The 22,206-nt window shown below is 57.9% G+C and overlaps 6 protein-coding genes across 6 annotated transcripts, besides 2 other annotated features; all 6 read left to right on the top strand.

Moving 5' to 3' along the window:
- The first annotated feature begins 821 nt into the window (after nucleotides 1-821).
- Nucleotides 822-1,914: a repeat region.
- Nucleotides 1,915-2,267: 353 nt separating this feature from the next.
- LPMP_351540 (hypothetical protein) lies at nucleotides 2,268-2,792 on the top strand (the record flags this gene model as incomplete). Its single annotated transcript, XM_010704789.1, has 1 exon — nucleotides 2,268-2,792. The coding sequence occupies one exon, from the start codon at nucleotides 2,268-2,270 to the stop codon at nucleotides 2,790-2,792; it is 525 nt and encodes a 174-aa protein (XP_010703091.1).
- Nucleotides 2,793-3,727: 935 nt separating this feature from the next.
- On the top strand, nucleotides 3,728-6,466 carry LPMP_351530 (hypothetical protein; the record flags this gene model as incomplete). Its single annotated transcript, XM_010704788.1, has 1 exon — nucleotides 3,728-6,466. The coding sequence occupies one exon, from the start codon at nucleotides 3,728-3,730 to the stop codon at nucleotides 6,464-6,466; it is 2,739 nt and encodes a 912-aa protein (XP_010703090.1).
- A 598-nt stretch (nucleotides 6,467-7,064) lies between these two features.
- Nucleotides 7,065-7,444: a repeat region.
- Nucleotides 7,445-7,933: 489 nt separating this feature from the next.
- On the top strand, nucleotides 7,934-11,875 carry LPMP_351520 (hypothetical protein; the record flags this gene model as incomplete). Its single annotated transcript, XM_010704787.1, has 1 exon — nucleotides 7,934-11,875. One exon carries the CDS (start codon nucleotides 7,934-7,936, stop codon nucleotides 11,873-11,875), a length of 3,942 nt encoding a protein of 1,313 aa, XP_010703089.1.
- A 1,736-nt stretch (nucleotides 11,876-13,611) lies between these two features.
- On the top strand, nucleotides 13,612-15,072 carry LPMP_351510 (hypothetical protein; the record flags this gene model as incomplete). The annotated part of the gene is made up of 1 exon (XM_010704786.1): nucleotides 13,612-15,072. One exon carries the CDS (start codon nucleotides 13,612-13,614, stop codon nucleotides 15,070-15,072), a length of 1,461 nt encoding a protein of 486 aa, XP_010703088.1.
- A 694-nt stretch (nucleotides 15,073-15,766) lies between these two features.
- LPMP_351500 (hypothetical protein) lies at nucleotides 15,767-19,186 on the top strand (the record flags this gene model as incomplete). The annotated part of the gene is made up of 1 exon (XM_010704785.1): nucleotides 15,767-19,186. One exon carries the CDS (start codon nucleotides 15,767-15,769, stop codon nucleotides 19,184-19,186), a length of 3,420 nt encoding a protein of 1,139 aa, XP_010703087.1.
- Nucleotides 19,187-20,093: 907 nt separating this feature from the next.
- On the top strand, nucleotides 20,094-21,842 carry LPMP_351490 (hypothetical protein; the record flags this gene model as incomplete). The annotated part of the gene is made up of 1 exon (XM_010704784.1): nucleotides 20,094-21,842. One exon carries the CDS (start codon nucleotides 20,094-20,096, stop codon nucleotides 21,840-21,842), a length of 1,749 nt encoding a protein of 582 aa, XP_010703086.1.
- Between the last annotated feature and the right edge of the window lie 364 nt (nucleotides 21,843-22,206).

The following is a 22,206-nucleotide window of genomic DNA, read 5'->3' as shown; positions in this document are numbered from 1 at the left end:
AGGAGTGTTGTAGAGGCAATGGGAAAGGTGCACGTTGTGTGGGCGTGTTAACGACAGCAGCGGATGTGGCTGATGGCGACGCCACACGTCTTCTGCTCCTCTTTCTGTCATCGAGTGTTCTCTTTATTGGTGCTGTTTTGCTCTCTTTTTTTTTCTTTTTTGGCATTGTTGTCGCTCTGCCTTTCCTTATGTTTTGCGTGTGCTCAGCTTTAGGTCTCTCTGTGTATGCCTTCTATCCCCTCTCCTTCCTTTCTGATTGCTCCCCTCCTTTCAGCTCTGTTAGGGTCTGTCGTTTGTGATGGTTGTTATTCTCGCCGCTGTGCTCGACCGTAATGCTTTCCGTTCTCCCTCTTCTCTGTATATATTATTGCCCTACTGTTTTTCAGCTCCTCCATAACGCCTGCCACTGAATCACTTGAAGGAGATAACAGACACCCCCCCCACACACACGAACACCTATCAACACACAAAAGCCACTCTGGCTCGTTGCGGCAGAGTGAGTGGACGATGTGCAAAAGAGGCGCTTGAGGGGGCCCTCACTCAGGCAATGTGTGCGTAGGACATGGGAAAGCAGTGCATGCATTTTCACCTGGGCATGTCTCCGCATATACACCGAGGCTTTTTGCTTCCTCCCGTACTGCTTTGGCGTGCCGTCGCCACTCATGTCTCGCTCGGTTTTTTGTACGTCAGAAACGGGAACACGCGTGGGGAACCGCACGTGCTATCGCGGCACCAAAAAGTGCGCAAGGGTCATTTCATGTGGCGTTAAAGGTAATGGGTTGAGAGTAAGTGTGACACAGAACCTTGTTTTTCTTTCCGGGAAAGATGTCAAACTTACGCGACGATAGGAGACCAACGTTGCCCACTTCCGCACAGGGGGGGGAGGCACCCCTGTCGGTCCTTAGGATGCTGGCAATGGCTGCATGGCCTGAAGATGGTGTGCTGCCTACTACTGCGCGGGCATTGTGGGTATGCCTGCTGCCGCCAGAACCTCCACCACCGCGCGTTTCTCCTATGCGAGCCGGCGAACTGGCGCTGTGCCCGGCGTTCGATACGGAGACCTCTCGGCCCGCTCGAGGCCCCGAAGCACACCCCATAGGACGCCACGATCGCCCACGCGGTGATGTAAATGTGCGCATCTCCCTCGCGCTGTGCGTGGGCTTCCCCCATCGGGTGTCTACCGCTGCCCCCCCCCTTGTGCCCCCTCTGAAGGACATGCTGGGAGCTCTGTATGCGCAGACACCCGCTTATGCAGGGCCCCTCCTCCGCCTGGCCCATTCACTGCTGCCAAAAGGCGTGCGGGCTCGGGGGGAGAGACGGGTAGAAGGCGCGCGCTGTCACCGACTCCCAGCAGCGTCCCGCCGGGTGCGGCCCATGCGGGCATGCCGTCCAGGACATCCTCGACACGTGGCCTCGGCAGAAGTGGAAGAATGTGAAGGCACAGCGAGCGCACGCTCCTCCCCCCCGTGTCGTGCCGCGGCTTGAAGCGATGGTGAGGGGGAGAGCGTGGCCTGCAGGCAGAGTGCGGGGTCTCACAGGGCCCCCTAGCCTGGGGCGGGCCGATCCCCCTCCTCGACCTCCTCCGAGCTGCGCGTGGATCAGCCCCCTGCTGCCCGCACGGCAGATGCCAGCGCCTCGACTCGCGAGAGCAGGACCCTGGGCGCGGCCCGCTGGGGTCAGGACATGCGGCGCACGCGGGTCCGTGCAGCGCTGATCGCGCAGCCCGTACGCGAAGGAGGTGCGGGGATTGGGCGAGAAGAGCCCGTGCGACGCAGGGCCCGCTTCGGCGGCAGGGGGCGGCTCGTGGCAGACGACGCGGGGTCGGCCGTGATGCCACAGCGGTATAGCTGGGCGGTGGCTGTAGGGGTGTGCAGTTGTGGATTTGTTCGTGGTGCAGTGTACACGTTGAAAACGCAAGATGCGGCTGACTATAAGCGAGCGAACAGCGGCCTGCAGATGGTAAGGATGGAGGTACTTCTGCTGGATGTGCACTCACGTTCGTCAGGCGTCTTTGGTGGCGTTGCTGATCCGACGATGAGACAAGAGCGTGCCGCTACTGTCGGTACTTACCTTTTTTTCCTGCCTCATTGATGGTGTAGAACTACGCACCGGCGGCCTCACTCTTGACACTGCTCGCTCTTTGTCTTTTTTTTTTGCCATGCGTTCATAGCAAACCTCCCTTTCACCTTCTTTTGCTCCTCATAGGCGCTCATACAAACGCGGGTAGGCACATCCATTTCGCTGGAGCTGCGAGTTGTCTGCTACTAATGTTGTCTTTGAGCATCTCAAGGCGCAGCGCTGCTCTTATGCGCTGCAGGCCTTGCTTTGATGCCGTGTTAGGGGCTAGGCAGACTGTGCCACCACTGGCCACATACATTCGACGTCCCTTTGCGTCCTCAAGGGCATTAGTGGCTGCTGCCGTGGTCAGCGCTGATCATACAGTGTTGCATGTCTCCAAGCGTTGTGAGCACACCACCACCATCGAAACGCCATCAGGAAAGCAGCTGACAACAAAGGAGCAAGTCGACGAGCTGATGGACTCCTTCGCGGAGGCCTGCGAGCTCCTCACAGATGCGAAGGAGAGCGTTGGCACAACCTATTTCGCGGATGATATTGAGGACGCAGAAAATCAGACACAGGATGTCCTGAAGCGTTGGGAGAGTCTGCAGGCCGATCTGGAGCACCAGGGGGCTGCAGAGCAGCTGCAAAGAGTGCGCAGCATGTATGAATTGAAGATCAAACAGCTGAAAGCAGAATTTGAGACAGTGCGTGAGGCTGGTGGGGCGGGGTAGGATCCGCGCTCTGACAAGCGCACCGCTGCTTGCTTGCTGTTATGCACTCTCCTTCCTCCCCCAAGGTAATGTAGGGAGTGTAGCCATCATGTGTTCAAGTCGTTCTTGTATCTCTTTCTCATCCAAGGCGATGCTGTATCCTGGGTGTTCTCACTGCATCAAGGCCTCCCCCTCTACACTGTGGCGCCTTCCTACTCCTCTGTTCGCACTTCGAATTCATCGTGCTCATCTGCTCCCCACCCCCCCCTTTTCCCCTCGGAAGGAAGGTACCCACTTGCAGGCTTGGCGTTACTACTTTGTGTGTGTATGTACTGGCGACATCTGTTTTTACTGTTGCTCACTTGCTTTAAGTTGTTCTTGGACGCCTGCACGCCGGTTACTGGTTGACGCACTGCAAGGAAGGCGCACAAGTCTCTGATCACCTGCGGAGTTGCACTCGAAGTACGTGCAGGGGCTGAGGAGAAATGGTGTGACCATGTTTGCTGGTTGCCTCACTTCAAGTTGCGTCTGTCGCTCCCTCATGTACACGCATGCGGTACTTTACGCAGGCAGCGGTGTGTTGTATTTTCCACCTGTGCGCGCGTGTGTGTGTTTAGGCCCCCCCTTTTTTTGCGCCACCTCGTCTTATTCGATTGCCTCTTTTGCCATTTCCCGTTCGGCTCCCCACGTTGCTCCACCGCCGCATCTGCGCTTGTGCGCCTCACACACGACCACACACGCATCGTCCCAGAAGCAGCGAGACCACAGGACGTCTTGTTTTCCCTTTTTCTTCTGGCTGTGTACCCATTCTCTCTCGGTGCCTCCACTTGGGAGCTGTGGAGTGCCGTCCATTGTCGCGGAGAGTGAACACACTCTTCTTCCCTTTCTCGCCCCTCGCTTCTACTGTCTCTCTCACTCTCTCTCACCACACCACACCACCACACTTCGTAGCAACGATGGGCATCCCTGACTTTGTCAAGTTTATTGCGCGTACCTCACCTGGTGCGTTGTGTCGTGTGCCAAAAGGCGGCTCAAGGCACGAGCCACTTATCTTTGACTTTATTTTGATCGACGCCACAAACGCGGCGCAGACACTCGGGCTTGATACCTTACGTGCCTTTCTCAATCCCAACCATCTCTCGGCAAGGTCAGCTGTCATTTTCGCGCTTGACTCTCAGCGCGATCGAAGCGGGACAGCGCGCGCCCACCGCCACGCTCTGGTGGGCATCGGTGACCTCGATGTGCAGGTGCAAAAGCTGTGCGGGCAGCTGGCCGATGCGTACCGAGCGCGTGAGGGGAGCAATAAGAGGCTGGGTGCCACGGCCGGCAGCAGCCCATACGTGCTGACAAGCGGACGCGGCGTGGTGGGGGAGGCGGACTACAAACTTCTTGATCTACAGCGTTCCTTGGTGACCTGCGCCATCGCTAGCGGAGCCGCTGTCCTCCCCACCTTTCTCTTCATCTCGGAAGATTCAGATGTGCTGTGCGGCGCGCTCTGCGGGCCAGCTCCCCAACAAGTTTCTATTGCCACGAAGCTGCAGGACGTCCTATTTGAGCCTTGTATTTTGCGCCTTGACCGCGTCTTGGCGTTTGTGGCCACCTGCACTGATGCCTTCTATGCCGAAAACGAAAAGGAGGCCGCCGCAGCTGCCAAAACCAAGATGAAGGCAATGGCAGAAGACAACGCTGCCAAGGCAATGCTGGCGGACTCCGCCGCCGCCGCGGCTGCCCCAAAAAGCACAGCGGAGCGAGGCACTGACGAGGCGATGGTGCGTCGCCGCAAGCAGGACGGTCCAATGGTGGCCACTGGTGTGCGCATTGAATTGGCGGACAGCAGCGATGACGAGCAGCCAGAGGATACGGAGAAGACGCAGGCAAAGCTGATGGTAGTGTCTGTGGGTGCGACTCGGGGAGCACTGAGGCCAGCGTTGAAGGAGTCGTCCGTCGACGACGACACGTGTGACGAGAGAGCCAGCGCCGCTCCGACGGAGGGCGAGCTGCTCGTCTCCTCCATCATGCACACCAGCTGTGTTGACATGGTCTTTCTTTTTATGATCGTTATGGGAAATGCCATCAATGTGCCACCGCTGGTGCGCGGCGCCACGAAGGTGGATGCCGGGTCGTGCTGGCAGGCGTACTGTAAGCTCAAGTACAGGAATTTGCCGGCCGCGGAGGCTGAGACGGGCCGTGCGCTGCTTACCACCTCCGTCAAGACGCACACGACGAACAAAGGTAGCCTTGTACTGAACTGCCACTTTCTCCACTCCGTCTTGGACGCCGTGCACTACGCCGGCGCGGAGCCGCGACCCCCCGTCGAGGAAGAGAAGAACAACGCCATCACCTACCTCTCTAACGCCGTGTACGCGACGCTGCGCTACATTGTCGGGTGCAATCTTGACAGGACCCCAGCGCTGCAGCAAACATTTCTCGACTCCCGTCCGCTGTCTGAGAGTGCCACCGTTCTCCCTAGTCTTTCCGCGGTGATGTGGGTGCTCGGCCAGGAGGAAATGCGCACATTTTCTTTCCCCCTGCACGGTCTCGCCAAAAAGGAGCTCTTGGCAGCCGCGTCGGGTGGGATCTTGGCTGGCAAGGATGCCGCCAAGGCCTCAGCAAGGTTTGCGCCCATCCATGCTACCTCCGCGCGCGAAGCGTCGTCCTCCACAGGCGACCTCGAAGTCGGTGATCATCTAGTAGCTCCTGCGGCTTCAAACGCATGGTCCGTGAGTGGTGCCCGTCCAAGCAACATTTCGCTCGCAACTCTGATGCAAAACTTTACCAGTAGGACTGAGTGGACGTCTTCAGCGCCGCGCAACGGCTCCCTCACCGCCGCTGCCATACGGCCTGTACAGCTCCCCAGCGTTACGGAGCTCGTGAAGAAATCTCTTCAGAAGGTGTCACCAGGCAGTTTAGCGAAAGGTAGCCTTCTCTTCTACCTCATGACTGTCTGGACGTACGCTCTCGGACTCGGTGTGCGTCGCATGGCTACATTCACTAAGGCAGTCACGTCAGTGGCAAAAGATGATGGAAGCGTGTTGGCGTCGACATTGGTGCAGCCGCCCGCCTTGGCTAGGACCGCGAAGCCATTAAAAGGGGCTTCGGGCGCGTTGCCAGCTGGCGGACACTACGTGTACAGCTTCGAGTTGCGTCGCATGGCGCCCGTTCTACAGACCGCAACTGTGCCACACCCATCACCTATCACAGCCGCACCTGAGGTCTCCGGATCGGCTGGGACGGAGAGCAGCACTGCCTTGTCGGCGAGCGGAAAGTCGGCAGTGCAGCAGGCCATGTTTGCCGCCCTTGGGATGTCGTTCGACTACTCGAAGACGCCGCATGCTACGGGGAACGTCATGAAACTGCCACGCTCAGCGTTGGATGAGGACGACGTAGGAAGCCTGCAGCGACTCAAGAAGGTGGCAAAGAAGAAGTGTAACGTGGATGCCTCAGTGGACGTTGCAGTCCCCATCAAGAAGCACAGCGACGATGCGGATGAGGTAAACAGCGCGACGAGCTCAACCCCAACATCTGGGACGATGAAACATGGCACCTCCAAGGCGAAGAAACGTCTAGGTAGGCGTGAGCGTCTGAAGCAGCAGAAGACGATTAAGAAGGTGGCAGCTGCCGCAGCGAGCGGAGGTGCGCCGAGACATGCCGTGTGTGAAGGGGTCAGCCTGCCTGCTAAGACTGCAACGTTCTGAAGTGGTGGAACTGCACGCAAACCCGAAGACAGCGTGCACGCCGCATTCTTCCCTTGTGCCTCATCCTCGCCTAACACAAGTAATGACGTCGCGTTGCTTTCGTTGTTTTTACTCGAATCTAATACAGATTACTTAACGCGGAAATGAACAAGAAAACATAAGGCCACCTCTCTCCTTTCCCAACACGACGACGACTCTATTGGACGCACGTATGAGCTCTGTGTGGCAGGCGTTCGACGTTCATTCTGGAAGCACTGTGTGTGCGTCTTCGTGTGCATGCGAGGTAATCCAGAAAACGTTGGTTGTGTGCGGGCGCACCACAGGAGCACCCGCACATCAAATGGCATTGCCCTCCCTATCCTTCGACGAGTCTCTCAGTGGCAGCATACTGACCCAAGAGCAGCCCGAAGGAAGTATCGGAAGGGGGACTCCGGTGAGACTCATCGAGTGACTTCTTGCTGCTGTTGTGACCCCGCCAGCGTGCTGTACACTTTCCTCTCTGTATTCGCTGTGTTTTCGGTCTGTTGGCCTACTGACTTCATTTTGAAACCGCTTTGGTATGACCTCGCTTGTTTTTTGATTTCTTTTTTTTGTTTTCCCCTGCTGACCAGGGGAACACCCCAGCGCATGGTATCCCCACGATTCACGATCCCCACCACTCTCTCTCTGTGGGGACGCCGGGCAGCAGCCCCCCTCCCCCTCTCATAGTGCTGACAACGTGCCGGACCGCTTCTGGCGGTGACAGGGTCAAGCGCCGTCGACGCAGGGGGAGTTCAGCGCGACGCCTTGCTGTTGATGTCGTTGGTGGCCAGGGCCTGGGTGGCGTGGCGTGGCGTCGGCGCGTGTGCATCTCACCCGGCTTTCGTCGCCCACTGGTGCGGGGCGTCTGAGCCGCCTCCGGGAGGGATGCACGCGCGTGGCAGCCTGCGGGGCTGCGGGTGGGCAGGAGGTGAGGCCATGCCGGGGGGCAGAGAATGGATGCACTACCAAAACACACACACAACTCTTCTCCCTCTCCCCTCTTCTCCCTTCTCTCTGACACACACACACATACACAACCTCCCACCTTCGCAATCACCACGCATCGGCGCACGAATCGCTCCTGCAATACGTCCAACAACAACAAAAAAGGAAAAGTACGAGGCCGAACTTTTCTTTCTGTGGTGCTGTGTGTACAGGCGTGAGTCGGTGTTGGTGGCTGTGCGGAAGGCTCCACTTGACAGTCTTCTATCTTTATTTTGTGCGCTGTACTGTAGCGCCTTTTAGGGCGCGTTCTTCGAGCGTGTCAAGATCGCCGCATACACAGTTAAACAAACGCTTGCAAAACCACCGCTACGCAACGTCTCTCTCCCCGCCATTTTCTCCGTTAACCTGTGCGCTGATTCGGCCGCCGTTTACTAACACGACATGCTCTCCAGAGAAAAGAATTTAACTGAAAAGGCAGGTAAATGGGTGGCAGAGGACCAGATGAAGAGTGGACAGGGCGTGAAGAAAGGCACTTCGGATGCAAAGGAGAAGCTGGAGAATCATCGTGGCAATGCATTAATGCGTAATAGCACGTCTTCCAAGGAGAAGGAAGCCCAGGTGGAGGAGTCGTGGAGCGTGGTGCGTGCATCGAAGTCTAGCACCCTGTCCCAGTTTGCTGCCTCGGAGCACGTGGTGCATGCGGCGAAGGGATCAGCGCAGGCCGCTTTCACACCCGCAGAGACTCCGGTCGCTCCCCGCTCGCGCACCCCGACACCCGTTATGGCACCACCTACTGCCTCTGATGCGAGGACAAACGATGAGGAGGACCAGATGAGCATTCCTACTCCCTCCATTCGAACAATAAGGCTGTCCACGTCGCCAAAGGCGGAAAGATCTCCCGCGGCTGCCGAAAGCACAGCGCGATCCCGAATGGCGGCTGGACTGTCTCCCACGTCTATGGACTCTATCCCGTTCTCATGGTCGGACAGCACCAAAACTGGCACGTCCATTGAGTTTGCCATGGATGGCGCATCTTCTGAGGACACCATGAGCGTTCAAGTCTCACCGCGCCGTTGTTCGCCCTGTGCTGTGGAGAATGGCGCGTCCGGGGACATTGATGCGCAAAGACTGCCTGGGAAACACGATGACGTTGGCCACCACGCCGCTGCCGTTTCCGACCGCAGGAGCGAGTCGTCTCTTGAGCTCTGCGTCGGGGACGATACACTCGAGAAGAAGGTACTGACACCGTCAGTTATGGCGGCGGGGGATGATGAAAAGGGGCAGAAAGAGGGCGAACGGTTGAAGGCGTCGAAGCAGACTGCGCCAGGGTCATCTAAGCAGGCCCCGTCGAGCACCCAAAGGGAGGCGTCTCGCAAGCGTGCGGGAAGTGCCGGCAAAGCTACGCGACACGGCGCGTATGCTGTGTCATCGGCAGACCCTAAAGCGAAGAGCAGTTATGCGGACATCGGAGCCAAAGCTGCCATGCTGTCACAAGTGAATTCTCTCCTTGCCACAAGAGATCAGCCCAAAACGTCTGGTGCTTCGAAGCGAAAGGGAGAGACGCCTCGAGGGGAGCAGCGATCTACGTTTTCCTCCAGAGGTCATGATTTGGTCGACTCTGCGTTGCTATCCTCTCACAGTAGCAGCGAGGGCAGTCTCCGTCACCGCAGGTCTTGCGGCTCTGTGAACTCCATAGGCGAGGAGAGCGCCGAGTGCCTTCCAAATCGCCAAGGCCATAGCGGCCGTGGGTCTCGTGTCACCCCGGTCAGATACAACGAGGAATATGATGACGATCAGCAATCAGTCAGTACAACGGAGCGAGTACGGGAGTTCAACGCACCACGTAGTTGCCGAGACGTCAACGTGGGCAGCATCGTGAGGGGCCGTAGCGGTGGCATGTTCAGTGGAGTGGCGAATGAGCGATCATGGCGGACGCCCTCTGCCCCATGGGGGGCATATCACTACAGAGATCAAGGGCTATGGGGGAGCAGGCACTGTCATTCGTTGTCACAGTCACCGGTGCGGCGCCATGGTTCGCGGTACATGGCCGTCGGAGGCTTGGACGGCGCCGCGCTGGTGCAAGAGTGTCTAAAAGAGTTGCAGAGCTACGGCCGCGAGAGGAGTTTTGACTCGAAACGGCCACGCCGCCGGCGGCATAGTGATGAGGTGACGCAGCGGCGCTCTCCTATCAAAGACGTCTGTGACGGTGAAAGGGAGCGACGCTTGTCGCAGCACGGAAGAGCCTCAGCCTCTTCCAGGGTTTCACCAGTTGGCCGTAACAGAAGGTACAGCGAGGACAGCGATGTGCTGGACGACGAGCACCGAATGCATTCACACCGGAGCCTCTCGGACGAGGCATCCCCACGGCATCGGTGGCGCCTCCGCTGTGACAGCGAAGCCAGGCGACCGCCGCCTTTGTGCGCCGATCCCGCGCGTTTTCACCACATCTCGTTCTCTAGTTCCTACACAGATAACGACGCGTACGCTACAGCCGCTGTCACTGGTGCTGAGCGATCCTGTTCACGCTCGGAGCGGCGCCGCAGTGGAAGAAACCGCGGGGATGTGAAGGACCAATACGGCTCTGCGGCTGGGCAACGTGTGCGCTTTGCTGTTACTTCTTCCTTGATAGGCGGTGATGCTGAGAAGAAAGAGGAACTACTTGAGTCTTCCCACTTCAATGAAGGCAGAAGGGGTAATAGTCGCTACCACGAAGAGGCTGGGCGGTCTCCTCGCTCAAAGGCGCGTCACACCCGTAGCAAATCAGTGCAAGCAACTGGCGATGGGGAGCATCTGCGATACGACTGCGAAGATCGTCGAGGGTCAAGGGTACGAGGAGGTGGATGGGTGGACCGCTGCGATGGCGCTGGAGCCTATGATAACCGCCGTTGCGGCTCTGCATTAGACTATGGTGACGCCGACTCAGATGCGTCACGGAGACACAACTCGCCCGACGGCGATGGGTGTGGTGGCTTGGGGCGCTCACAGCGCTACCGTACTCCACCCGTGGCGGCTTCGCCGACGCGTAAGAGCCCACTCCGTTCTCGCTGTGGCATGTATCCTCTAGATTTGGCTGTGGGTGTACAGCCAGGCCGAACGCGGTATAAATCGCTCACGTCTCCCGTATCCTCACCAGTTCGCGGGCGTCAAGCCTTGAGCGCGGCAAGCGTCAAGAGGACAACGCCGCTTCAGCGAGCGTCTCAGAGCCGTGTGTCATCCACGACATCTGCCCAACTCTCGGAGAAAGAGCTGCTTGCCGAGGTGGAGTCGAAACTGGGCGCGCTAGAGCAGCAGATCGCCGATGACGACGCAGAGAGGGAGCACGCAATGAGGCGTAGTCCGTTTGAGCGACTCTACCACCTCAACAACCGCCGCGAGCGTGACGAGCGACGCAATAAGGTGTTCCAGCTGAACCTCCTTGAACGGATTCGTGAGCGAATCCTCTCCGGCTCGCTGGAGGAGGAGATCGCCCGGAAAGAGGAGCGGCTACGAAAGCAGAAGGAGATGCTGACGAGTCCGGACGGGGTGTTTGTGCGTCTGTACCAGAACGCAAGTCCGTGCCGCTCTTCAACAAACATCGCCGCCGCCGCCGCCGAGGACAGCGGTTCCAAGAGTGCCCAAGATGGCAACGGTGGTAGTCGTGCCAACGTCAACACAACTGGCGTGTCCAGTCGGCCGGCGTCTACGACACGTAGTCGCATGAGCAAGACAGAGTCACAGGCGCTGAGCAACCGCCTGTACGCAAGTGCCACTGCTACGAAGCAGAAAAAGGAGGACATGGCGAAACGATTTCTGGAGGAGCGCCGACATCGAGAGGTGGAAGAGTTGCTGATCGCGCGTTTGGCGGGGAAAATTCAGCTCGATCGAACTCGCGAGCGTGCCTCAGCAAACAGGCGGCTGCAGACACCAGCTCAGTTGGAAGAAGAAGCCCGCACACAGCTGAAAAAACTGCGCGAGGAGGACCCAAATGGCTACGAGAAGAAGCTGCTGCGCGGCCCAGTGCTGTCGCAAGAGGAGTGGGATATGCAGGCTGCACGGCTCTGGAAGCATGGGTACGTCTCGAAGGAGAAACTGGAAGCTCAAAGGAAAGTGTTGGAACTGAAGAGCTGCACGTTTCATCCCCTAATCAAGACGCTCCCAGGCTCCGAAGCCGTTGCTAAGCGTGACCACACGCACGGTAACGGTAGCAAAGGCAAGAATAGTGACGAACGCTCGTATGGCAGTGCCGACGGTGCGCAGGACCACTGCAAGGCGGACCGGTGCATGGAGCTGTACCACAGAGGAATGCAAGCCAAGGAGCGTGGCGAGGCGCTGCGCGACGAGCACGACCGTGAGGCTCGCCTCCGGATCCTTCGCAGCCGAATGGCATGCGACCACCATTTTCGGCGCCGGGTTGAGCTTGACCCATCCCTCGCCGAGCGCTTCATAAAGTCGTTGGTTGTGTAGTGCGCCAATAGCCGACAGGCTACTCGCTGCGAGCAGCTGCAAGGTGCGTCTGGCGCATGGTGTGCCGCCCTGGCACGCATGTCACGTGGAGAGCTTTGCTGTTGTCTGTGTTTCTGTATGCCGAATCCTTCTTATACTTCTTGCATGCTTTAGAGGGGGTTTTCGCGGGCAATGCTTTGTTTTTCTTTTAAGGGTGTCACTTGCGACCTACAGTTGTGATGCTTCTGTTCATTCCGTGTGGGATGGCGTGTTTTGTTTGTATTTGATGCGTGCGTTAAGAAGCATTTGCTTGTTGCCACTTCCGCATCACCGCTAGACCCTTTAAGGTGGCTTTTGAACCATCGTGTTCTGTACTGTTGCGTTGCTATCTCTCTCTCTCTATATATAGATAGATGCTGAGCTGAGTCTTATAGGTGCCAAAATGACGAGACTAGGACGCGTACTGGAGGAGTTCGGACAGCGACGTATGCGTGACTCTATGTGTGATGATGTGGAGGCTGCTCCCTACCGCTATCACACAAATACACCCACGCAGACGTACACACAGACAGGCTTTCTCGCCACCGCCTCTGACTACATTGGACTTAGATCGCTCCTAGAGCACCCCACCTCCCCCGTCTCATCCACGCCCTGCCGTTTATCCCTCGTTTCTAGTTGTGCATCATGTTTAAAATCAAATTTCACCTCTGTTGTGGAGACGGCAGCCGTGGCTTCCCCTAAAAAGCGTTTCAGCGTAGGTTTGTTTCGGCGTGGGCCCGGGATGGACGATCAGGAAAGGAGCGACTCACCCGTGGTGAGCTGGGGTGAAGTCGCTTGGATGTTGTCGTCATCTCTGTCTCTCTCTATTTCGTCGCGTCCAGTCTTCCCGTCTCTGTATGCGCTAGAGGGGGTGAGAGACAGAGGCGGCGAGAACATGGAAAGGCATCTGGAGACTTGTTGAAAAGGGGAGGAGGCGGCGGAGAGGTGGGGAGGGCTGTCACGTATTACTCCTAGCCCAGTGCCACCACCAAGATTGTGGGGCTCATTTCTGGTGGACGCCTCGCACACGTTCTTTGTGGTAGGTGCGCTCGCACAGTGCTCCGTCATGGGCTATTCCCGATTCTGTTTCGTCTTTCCCGCACCTTTCGCGTGTGATTTGAGCATGCGAAGGAGGAGGAGGAGGGGCGCCAAAAGTGGTTTGCTGCTTCAGCAAGATGGCGTGTGGTTTGGCGCATCTCTGCTCACAATATTATTATTTTTTTTGGGGGGGGATGGGGGGTACGTGTGTTTGTGTACCCCAAAGCAATGCCCAACCCAAGGCGAAGAAACTGATAAGAAGGACGCAGCGAGGCCCTAGTGTTACCAGGGAGTATCAACGCCTGGTTGTCTCTTCGGCCTGGTACAGCGTGCACGTCTGATAGCGTTGTACCTCCGCTCAGAAAACTAGCCTTCTTCGTCCCGTGCTAACCCACTTCGGTGATAGTGTTCTGCGTCTTGACGTGACACGTTTCATCGGACTAAAGCATGGCCTTCAGTGTTTTCTAGTCGATATTCCCCTCGCTCGCCACATCTTGTAAACGAGAGAATGCCCCCTTCCCCAGCGTCGTCTCCAATGGGCCACATGAGTTCTACCTTGTGCTGCGCTGACGTGCAGGTGTCGTGCGTCGCACATTTATTTTCTCTCTTCACGTGTTCCCTACTTTCTTATTTCTACTTCTCGGTGGTGTTTCCTGAAGGTCGTAAGGGGAAGAGTTACCATGCCACGTCTTAGGCCGCTGAATTCGCTGTGCCCCATCGCACTTCGGCAGTCGAATTCGTGGCATAGTATCACCTGCACACGCGTGTCCGCCAGCATTCGTGAGATTCACCAGTCTCCAGCATCGATCCCTGACCTCGCTGCAGCCGCTTCTTCCGATAAGCTGATGCACACAGCATCAACTGGCAGCAGCAGTGATAGCTGCGGAAAGGCGAATAACCAACCACTGCAGAATCCAATGGAGCTCCTGTCGAGCGTGTTCCAGCACCATCCGTCCGCACTGCGGTTACACCGCGAACTCACTATCGCTCTCGCCGATGGCGACTCGGCGCGGGCAGCGGACTTGGCCAGCGTGCTTGCCAGCACCATTCAGCGCATAGTGGCAGCGCAGGAGGCGGGGCCAAGTGACGTTGCTGCCCCACCTAAAGGTTCCGAGAACGCGAAGCACGTCTACCAGAGCGACATCCCTAGGGCGGGTCTCGAAGATATAGAGGAGGCTATGGAAAAGACACGCGAATCACTCCTTCATCAGGCGACGGTGCTGAAGGGCACTAGCGTGGTCAGCGACGCGGTGGCTGGTGCTGTCCCGCCTGGGCCCACGTCTGCGGAGCGGCCGCTTTCTTTTTGGCGCGATCCGGAGCAGCTCTGTGTTACTGTTTTGGAGTCCACGTTCGAGACGGAGGTGCTCGGTGGAGAGTCGCAGGATACGCTAACACCGGCCGGTAACCGGGCAGCGGAGCACGAGGCAGAGCAGGTGCGCATCCTCGACGCCTACTTGGAAAAGGAAGCTGCACGCTGGAAGGCACAGAAGGCGGCCATCGCGAAGATCGTTCTCGATGTGGCTCGCGCCTTACGTCTCACTCCAGAAGACTTGCAATCCTTCGAGGGAACCTTTGCTTCTGCAGCCGAATCAGCGGCTGCAGAGGCGAGTGAGCGGAAGCTCAATGTTCTGCGTCACAGCAACCTTGTTATTCGTGGTGAAATGCCCTCTTCGGCATCTCCCACCTCGTCTTCGGAGACTCTTACTGAGGGTGTGGCGGCAGAGCTGCGCGCACTGGAGGAACGAATGTCTTCTCTTGGACAGCCGCTGACACCGTCAGAGCTGTGCATGGCACGCTACGAGATCCAGATGGGGAAGTCGAAGATGCGGTACGTCGTCGGGGTGCACAAGGAGCTACAGCTGGCCCTCGACCACAGCGCTGCGCTGCAGAGGTTGCTTACACAGAAGACAACTCCAGAGGTTACGTTTTCCACGGGTACGGAGGTGTTCATGGCAGAGGTGATTCGCGCTCTGAACGAGGGGGCCGATGCGTACAGTGCGAGTCTAACAGCGGCGGGCACGCAGCTGACGGTGAATGACATAAATGCGCGAGAGGCTGTGGAGACACCAGTGCTCCCCTTCACGTTCATGCTCAAGTGCTCTTTGTGGTTTACCACTGCACCACCTTCGTCCTCAGGCTAACAAGGCAGCGAAAAACCCGTGGGGCTGTACTCTGCGAAATACTTTAGTGGGGAAACGCTCCGGACACGTCGCTTGGCATCTCTCTCTTCAGTGCCGTTGCGTGCCGAGGTGGTTTTCGTTTCTTCGGAGACCCTTGCGAAATGCCTTCCGCGTGCGCACACCCACCCACCCACCCACGTACCGCACAACCACGCAAACCCCCTTGTCACAGACTACTTGGCAGAGTTCGAAGAAGCGAATCACCCAAAGGAATAAAAAAAAGGTGAAGATGAGCTGGTGGAGGACACCGGCGTAGTAGCATGGAAAGTGCTGAGGGGAATGTGAAGGTGGTGGAGACGCTGCTACGACCACTTCTCATTCTCTCTCCCAGGGACCCTGCGTCACTAGAAAGCTGTACATGTAGCGGTGTTTTATGCTGCCCGCTCCTTTGAAGATTTGATGAATCCATTGGTGTTCTCTCTCCGCCCACTGCACTATTCGCTCTTTCATTTGCATCTGTCTCAACAAGCACCTCACGTCCAAATTGAGTACGCCAGACCGCGTCGCTCAGTTTCTCACCTCCCCCCACTCTGCAGCTTTCTTCTCTACTTTGTGCGACTCTGATGGATTCAGGTGCGCTCGGTGGTAGCCCAGTACTTCGCCAAGTTGCCTCTTTACTATTCGCTATTTTTCTCTTTCCCGAGTACTGCGCAACATGTCAAGGACCCTTGGGCTGCCCACGATGCTTGCACCGCTGCCTCTGTCCAACCTAGCTGCCTCTACACCTCACTCCACGAATAGCTGTGTCATGGCACCTACAACGCTGACAATGGTACCCAGCCTTAGCTTGGAGAATGATTTCAAGAGGGACACAGAGGACCCCAATTGTCAACGCAGCGGTGGCGGCGTTGTTGGGCAGGACAACCACGCGCCCGCTGTTTCAACGCGCTCTCTTATCGGCGTGTGCGGGAGTGTGCTGCCGGAAAAGAAAGGTGGCCTGCCCAAGGCCGGTCACATCGGGGTGTGCTACCGCCAAGACCTGTACGTCTTCGGTGGTGTGAACAGCAAAGGACAGTTTAGCAACCACGTCTTTTGCCACGAGAAGCGCACACTCCTCTGGCGGGAGACTCGCGGCATCGGCGTCGTCCCGCGTGGCCGCGCCAACCACGCCGGCGTTCTCATTGGCAGCAAAATATACATCCATGGTGGCCACCGTCAGCTCGAGGTGTTTGACGACCTCTTTGCCTACGAGGTCGAGACAACTCGATGGGAGAAGATTGCTTGCGAACGGTCGCAGGGACCGGGGCCGGTGTTTTTGCACGCTATGGTGTACATCCCCCCCTTACATAGTCTCCTCGTCCTTGGCGGCATTCATCAGCGGGAGCAAAACAGCTGGCTAGGGCACCTATTTGATCTTCGAAACCGCGTCTGGACTGGTGTGCCACCACCGCCCTCTGTTAGCGCACAGCATCTGCAGCTCGTGACGGTCGCGTACCACGCCCCCTCCGCGATGGTGGTGGTTTTGGGACTGATGGAGATGAACGTACTGGAGGATAACACCGCCCCTACGCCACACGTGCACTTATTTCAGCCATCGACGTTTCTGTGGCGGCGGGTTGAGACGAGGACTGCACCGGAGAGCCCGCTACCATTTTGCATGGAGGACACGTGGGAGCCACTGCTCCATATTCTCATCCCCGGCGGCGGCGGCGTGTACGACCCGTTTCTGGAGAGCTGGATGTTTCCTCTTCCGTCGACAGTGACAGATGACACCAATGACGATGACGCGCTGGGGCAGAGGCCTTCCAAGGCAAGTGTGGTGCTGCCTCCCGTGCCGCAAAACAAGTACGGCTTTCTCGTGCTGGATTTAAGGCGAATGTCGTGGTCGCTGGTGTCGTGCAACGTGTCGCGCAAATTAGTAGCGAAGCTGAATGCAGTGAACCGAGTGACGCGGGAGAAGATGGAGCGAATTGTAATGCGCAACCCTGCAGCCGCTGCTGCTCTCGCCTTGGCCGGGAGCTCTTCGCACAGCAACTCGCCTGTGCATCAGCCTGTAAATGGCGGCAGTGTCTTGGGTCTATCCAGAACGTCTCTGGACCACGGTGCCAGCGGGGTCGCGACCAGGCGACCGTCGGGGTTCCGACATCAACCGTCGCAGTGGCAGCGACACAGCTCCTCCTCTACAAGTTTGCCGTGGGCACGCGCGTCAGCAACTCGTACCAGCATGGGCTCCGGTAATACCGACAGCAAGACGGCCGCCCTCCTCAGTGCGTCACGGTACCGCCGTCTCTTCTTCTTCGATGATGCGCCAGAGTTCATGCGCAAGTATACGCTTGTCGCGGTGCGTGATGAAGCGGCCAAATCGGGAAGGCTACGTCCACTGCAGTACGTCGTCTTACACGGTGGACTGACGGAGCCGACCGACTACGCGATGCTGATGTTTACACCGATGGTCACGTGGCTGGATGCCAATGGTGCTGTACCTGCAGGTGGCACGTGTCGGAAGTCGCGCTCAGATTCGCTTTGCGGACAGGGTGCTGCAAATTTGGGGTCTTGGCGCGGTTCAGCGTGCATTCAGAGCTTTGGTGCTTCGAATGACGACTACGAAGACGAAGATTTTGATGATGACGCATCACTTGTGTGCAGCGGCGCCTCAACTTCGGCGCGCACAAGTCAGAGAGACTATCGCAGCACAGTGCCGTACGCACCGCCGAGGGAGGTGGAGGGCCTGATACACTCACGAGCCGGCAGGGACAGTGACGAAGATGAGGACGACGTCAATGGCGAGGAGCAACTCAACAGCGGCGGTGCGATGCGCAGGTCTTTTCTGCTCCCGACTCTGCAGTGCGGACGGACAAGCCGCAACTATTGCAGGTTTGCCCTCCAGTTTGCACCGGGGAACAGCGTGCAGAAGGAGTCGCTGCTGCCGTACCTGAACATCCCCGTTGCAGTCTTACAAACCCCGGGTGATGTGCAGAAATGGTCGCGTCACTACTACACTGACCAGCGGCGATGGCTCTCGGGGCGGCTCAAGGATGCCCTGCTCGAGGATCGAAAGCTGCGGCGTCTTCGGCAGGTCAACAAGGCGCGCCAGGCGCAGATGACGACGGTGTCTGGTGCTGGCGCCAGCGTTTCACTGGCGGGCTCGGCAGCGCACGAAGACGAGAGCAACGACGAATTGGAATCCTTTATGGAGGGTCTCTACTTCATGGAGTCCTTGACCGGCGACCCTCGCACGCATAGCGGCGCCAACTCATCCGGTTTGCTCGCCAACGAGGATCAGCTATCGCTTGACGCTGCTGCTGCCGCGGTGACACGAGCAGAGGCCCAGAAGAAGCGAGTTTGTGACTTTTTCGAGGAGCACGGACTCGACGTATTCGACGAGGACAGAGATCTACAGTCACCGCAGGGGCAGACCCAGATGCGCACGACGCCGACGAAGTTGAGCGGCAACGAGGCAAAGCACGACGGGCGGCAGAAGGACCCAAGGCCTAAGGAGAGGACTGCCGTTGCGGAGGGCGCGAACGAGAAGGCGACCAAACGGTCGGAGGCGTCACCGCTGGTACCGAACTCTGGAGCCCCCGACGCTTTCGTGCCTTTAGTGAGTGAGTCGCAGATGGCAGACCCATGCTTTGAGCGACTGCGCACGAAGGTGCGGCAGGACGGAGGCAGAGAACGAATGGCAGTTACGCTCTTTCACGACTTGTTCATCAATGGGCTCGCTGGGGGAGCACCAGGTGCGGCGCTGGATTTTAGGAACCTGGCAGCCTACGCTCTGCTGAACGGCTTGATGGCACGCCTCCGAGCAGATGGAGACCTCCACGAGACGCACCGGCGTCGAGCGCAGCTCCGGTGGCGCTTTCTCCGTGCTGTTGTGCGCACCGGCGAGGCTGTCTACTTGCTTTACCTTGCGAGTCAAGCGGATTTTAAGATGAAGGGCACCGTGGTGACCGGCACGCCGAGTCTCCTGCTCGCCCCAGACCTATATTTTGTCGGTCCATCTCAGGCCTACCGAGTTCCTTGCAAACCAGTCCCGTACAATCTTGCGGCGTCATCAGCACCACCCCTGGCGTCGTCATCCAGGCTTGCGCAGATGACAGCGAGCGGCATGGTGGTGTACCACTCACTGAAGTGACACTCAGTGGAGCGGAGATGGTAGGTGTTTCGCTACTGCGGCGTGGGAGGGGGCGGGTGGTGGTGGTGGTGCAGGAACGAAGGGCGCTCTCTGTCAGCGGGCGAGTCTTTCTTTCTCGCGGCCGCCCCCCCCTCTCTCCGCCCCACCCCAGCGGGAGGTGTGGTCGCTCCCCCGGTCCACACCGGTTGGGGCCTGGGCGTGTGTCCTTTTTGCTGTTGTTGTTTTCGCCGTGCCGCTTTTCTGGAACTTTTCTTCGTTTCGTATCTTTTTTATTTTTGTTCTGCTTTGGCTCTCTTCTCTTATCCCTCCCTCCTCCCCCCACTGCTGCGCGTGATGTGAATATGTATGTACAAGAGGAAACCCTAAACCTTGTGCCGTGAAGTCTACGGCAAGACGGCTACTGCTGTATCGTCTACTCGTCACTTATTGCCGTATTCGCCCTATCTGCGTCACCACCTGCACCTCGTATTCTACCTCCTAACTTTCACGCTTCACTTCTACATCCCACTGGCGTACGCGACCGGTAGCCGTCGTTGAATGTGCTCTGTGCGACTGTCAGTGTACTCCTGTGACTCTTTCTTTTCTATGTCCACTCTTGAAAGAAGGCCGCAAGCACTTTGGAGGCGGGAAATAGAGGGAGTCCCCTTCGCACTGGCAGCTGATTGTAAGCGTGTGCAGCGTGTGCAGCGTGCACACCAGCGTGTCCTCTTCTAGAACCACCGAAAACGCAGTTGAGTACAAGGTAAGTACGCGAGCTACACAGCCCCACTGCATGCGAGGACCATTTGGTGAGCCAACGCGCGAGATTGCGAGGGCAGCCGACACCCTTGCACCAACGCAGGGCCGTGACACGCGACGCGGCAGCACAGGCTTTATCCGCAAAATCCGCTTTAGCGAGCCAAACGCTATGCATGACAGCAGGCGAGTAAGTACTATGACCACATCATCCGGGGATGCAGCGCCGCTCTCTGTGGAGGCGCGTGTGGCAGCTGTGCGCCAGCGCCGCCTGGCGCGAGAGGCGCGAGCATTCGGCGCGGCGGTAGTGGCAGTGAGTGCATCTGCTAAGCCTACGAGTTTGCCCCATAGGCTCACCGAACGGGAAAGGAATAACGTGACACCTCCCTGTCAGCCGCACACCATGCCCTCGTTGCCGCTACAACCTATTCCACTCACGTCGATGTTCACCATGACCTCTCCACCAGAGACCTCTCCGCTGGCAGTCAGGTCTTCTGTTGCGCAGTTTGCCTTGGAATCCAGCTCCGCTAAAGGGGTAAGCAAGGTCGTCGAGGCTGTTGGTGTCGACACGCGTAGGCCACCACGCACAGCAAGCTACGCAGCTTCGTCCACGGAAACGAGCGATCGCACAACGTATTATTCAAACGGCTCGAGCAGCGCCGCCACGACTGAGCGACCTGCGCCGGATGGCAGGATTGCGGCGCTGCATCGCTTTCCCTCTTCGACGTCCTCCGCCTTTACAGCCGCATTTTCAGAGTCGGTGTCATCCAAGCACTCCTTCACTGTTGTCTCTGTATGCGACAGCTCGCCATCGAACCCGATCAGGCACGCACCGATGAATGCTAAGAGTGACTCTACGCAGCGAGGTCGAGGGCAGTGTGCTGAGGCTGAAATGCCATCACCTCCCTACCGCCTGATCGATGATACCCGGACAGCCCGCCGGCTCTTCTCTACCGACACGGAATCTTCTACGTATGTCACGCCGCGTGGTACCGTGGTGGACACTATCCGCATTACAAATCCTGAAAACAATAAGGGGCGGCATTTTTTCCCTACCTTCTCCGTGCAACGGCGGCTTATGGCGACCGTCGAGGAGGACTCTGGGCGTTGCACCTCTATTGCCTCGACTCCAGAGACGATTGCATCGCCATCATTGATGAAAATGCAGACTGTTTCGCCGAAGAAAACAATTTCCTCGACCGGACCAAGCACTTCTTCTCGTGGCATCGATAAGCGTACCGATATCGACGCATCACACCTATGCTCCACGGACGTTGTCTCTCTTTCACGGGCTGTCCCCTCCCTTCGCTCCTTCGCACCGTTTTCCCGCTCCAGCACCACTCGGTCACAGAGGAGCTGCGCGTCCCCGCAGCCCCTCTCCGAAGACGAGTCGTGGCCGATCTCTCGGGACTCCATCGAAGCTGGTGTGTGTCTTCGCCAAGACAGCCCACACACAAGACGCGCGCAGAGCACGTATCGCGAGGGGTCACTCTCGGGGCGCGTGACCTCTGCCTTAAGTGCCTTGCCACCTGGTAATCGTAATGAACGGCCACGCTCCGCGTCTGCATGCCGTGACACGACATTCAGATCACCCTTTTCCGCGAAGATGCCCAGCTTTTCGTCATTTGGGCACCGTATGTCACCCACAGTGGCGAACCGCGCGGCGCCGTCGTCATGTCATACCAGAACATCTTCTCTACTTCTCAGAAGTGCCGTTTACCCCGTCTTCCTCGCCACAACAACCCGCTCGAGGTACAATCTGCTCGATGACACCACCACGACGTCGGCAACAGAGTCTGCCGAGCGCGACATCATCACGGAGGAGCTGGCGATGCAGCGTCGGCTGAGCCGCTTGAAGTTGGAGTTAGCGCAACAACGGGTGGAGTGGCGGAGACGTGGTGGGCACACTAGTTCCCTGTGAGGTTGCCCCTCTGATTCATCAGTGCCAGGTGTGCTACCTTTGCTCGCCCTCTCTTCTGATTCCTAAGATATCTTCTATTGTCCTACTCACTGTCGGTCTGGACGTCTACGTGCATCATTATAGTAGACGCGCATGCGCACGCATGGAGAAGATTGTCAGCCTTCTCTCTTTTCTTTTTTCGTCCTTTGTGTAGGCGAAAATGTTTCTGTACTCATTGCGAAGCGACAGACGAAGCATTGCGGTGGCGACGTTCATTTTTGTGTTTTCGCTTATCGGTTCGCCTCTTTTCTTCACCACCGTCTGCTCACCACTCCTACGCTCTCAATGAGGCCCCTTCCTTTCCTTTCCCTTCCTCCTCCCCCCT

This window comes from Leishmania panamensis (genome assembly GCF_000755165.1).
Source record: "Leishmania panamensis strain MHOM/PA/94/PSC-1 chromosome 35 sequence".
Lineage (NCBI taxonomy): Eukaryota > Euglenozoa > Kinetoplastea > Trypanosomatida > Trypanosomatidae > Leishmania > Leishmania panamensis.
This window is presented reverse-complemented; position numbering and strand designations above follow the sequence as displayed.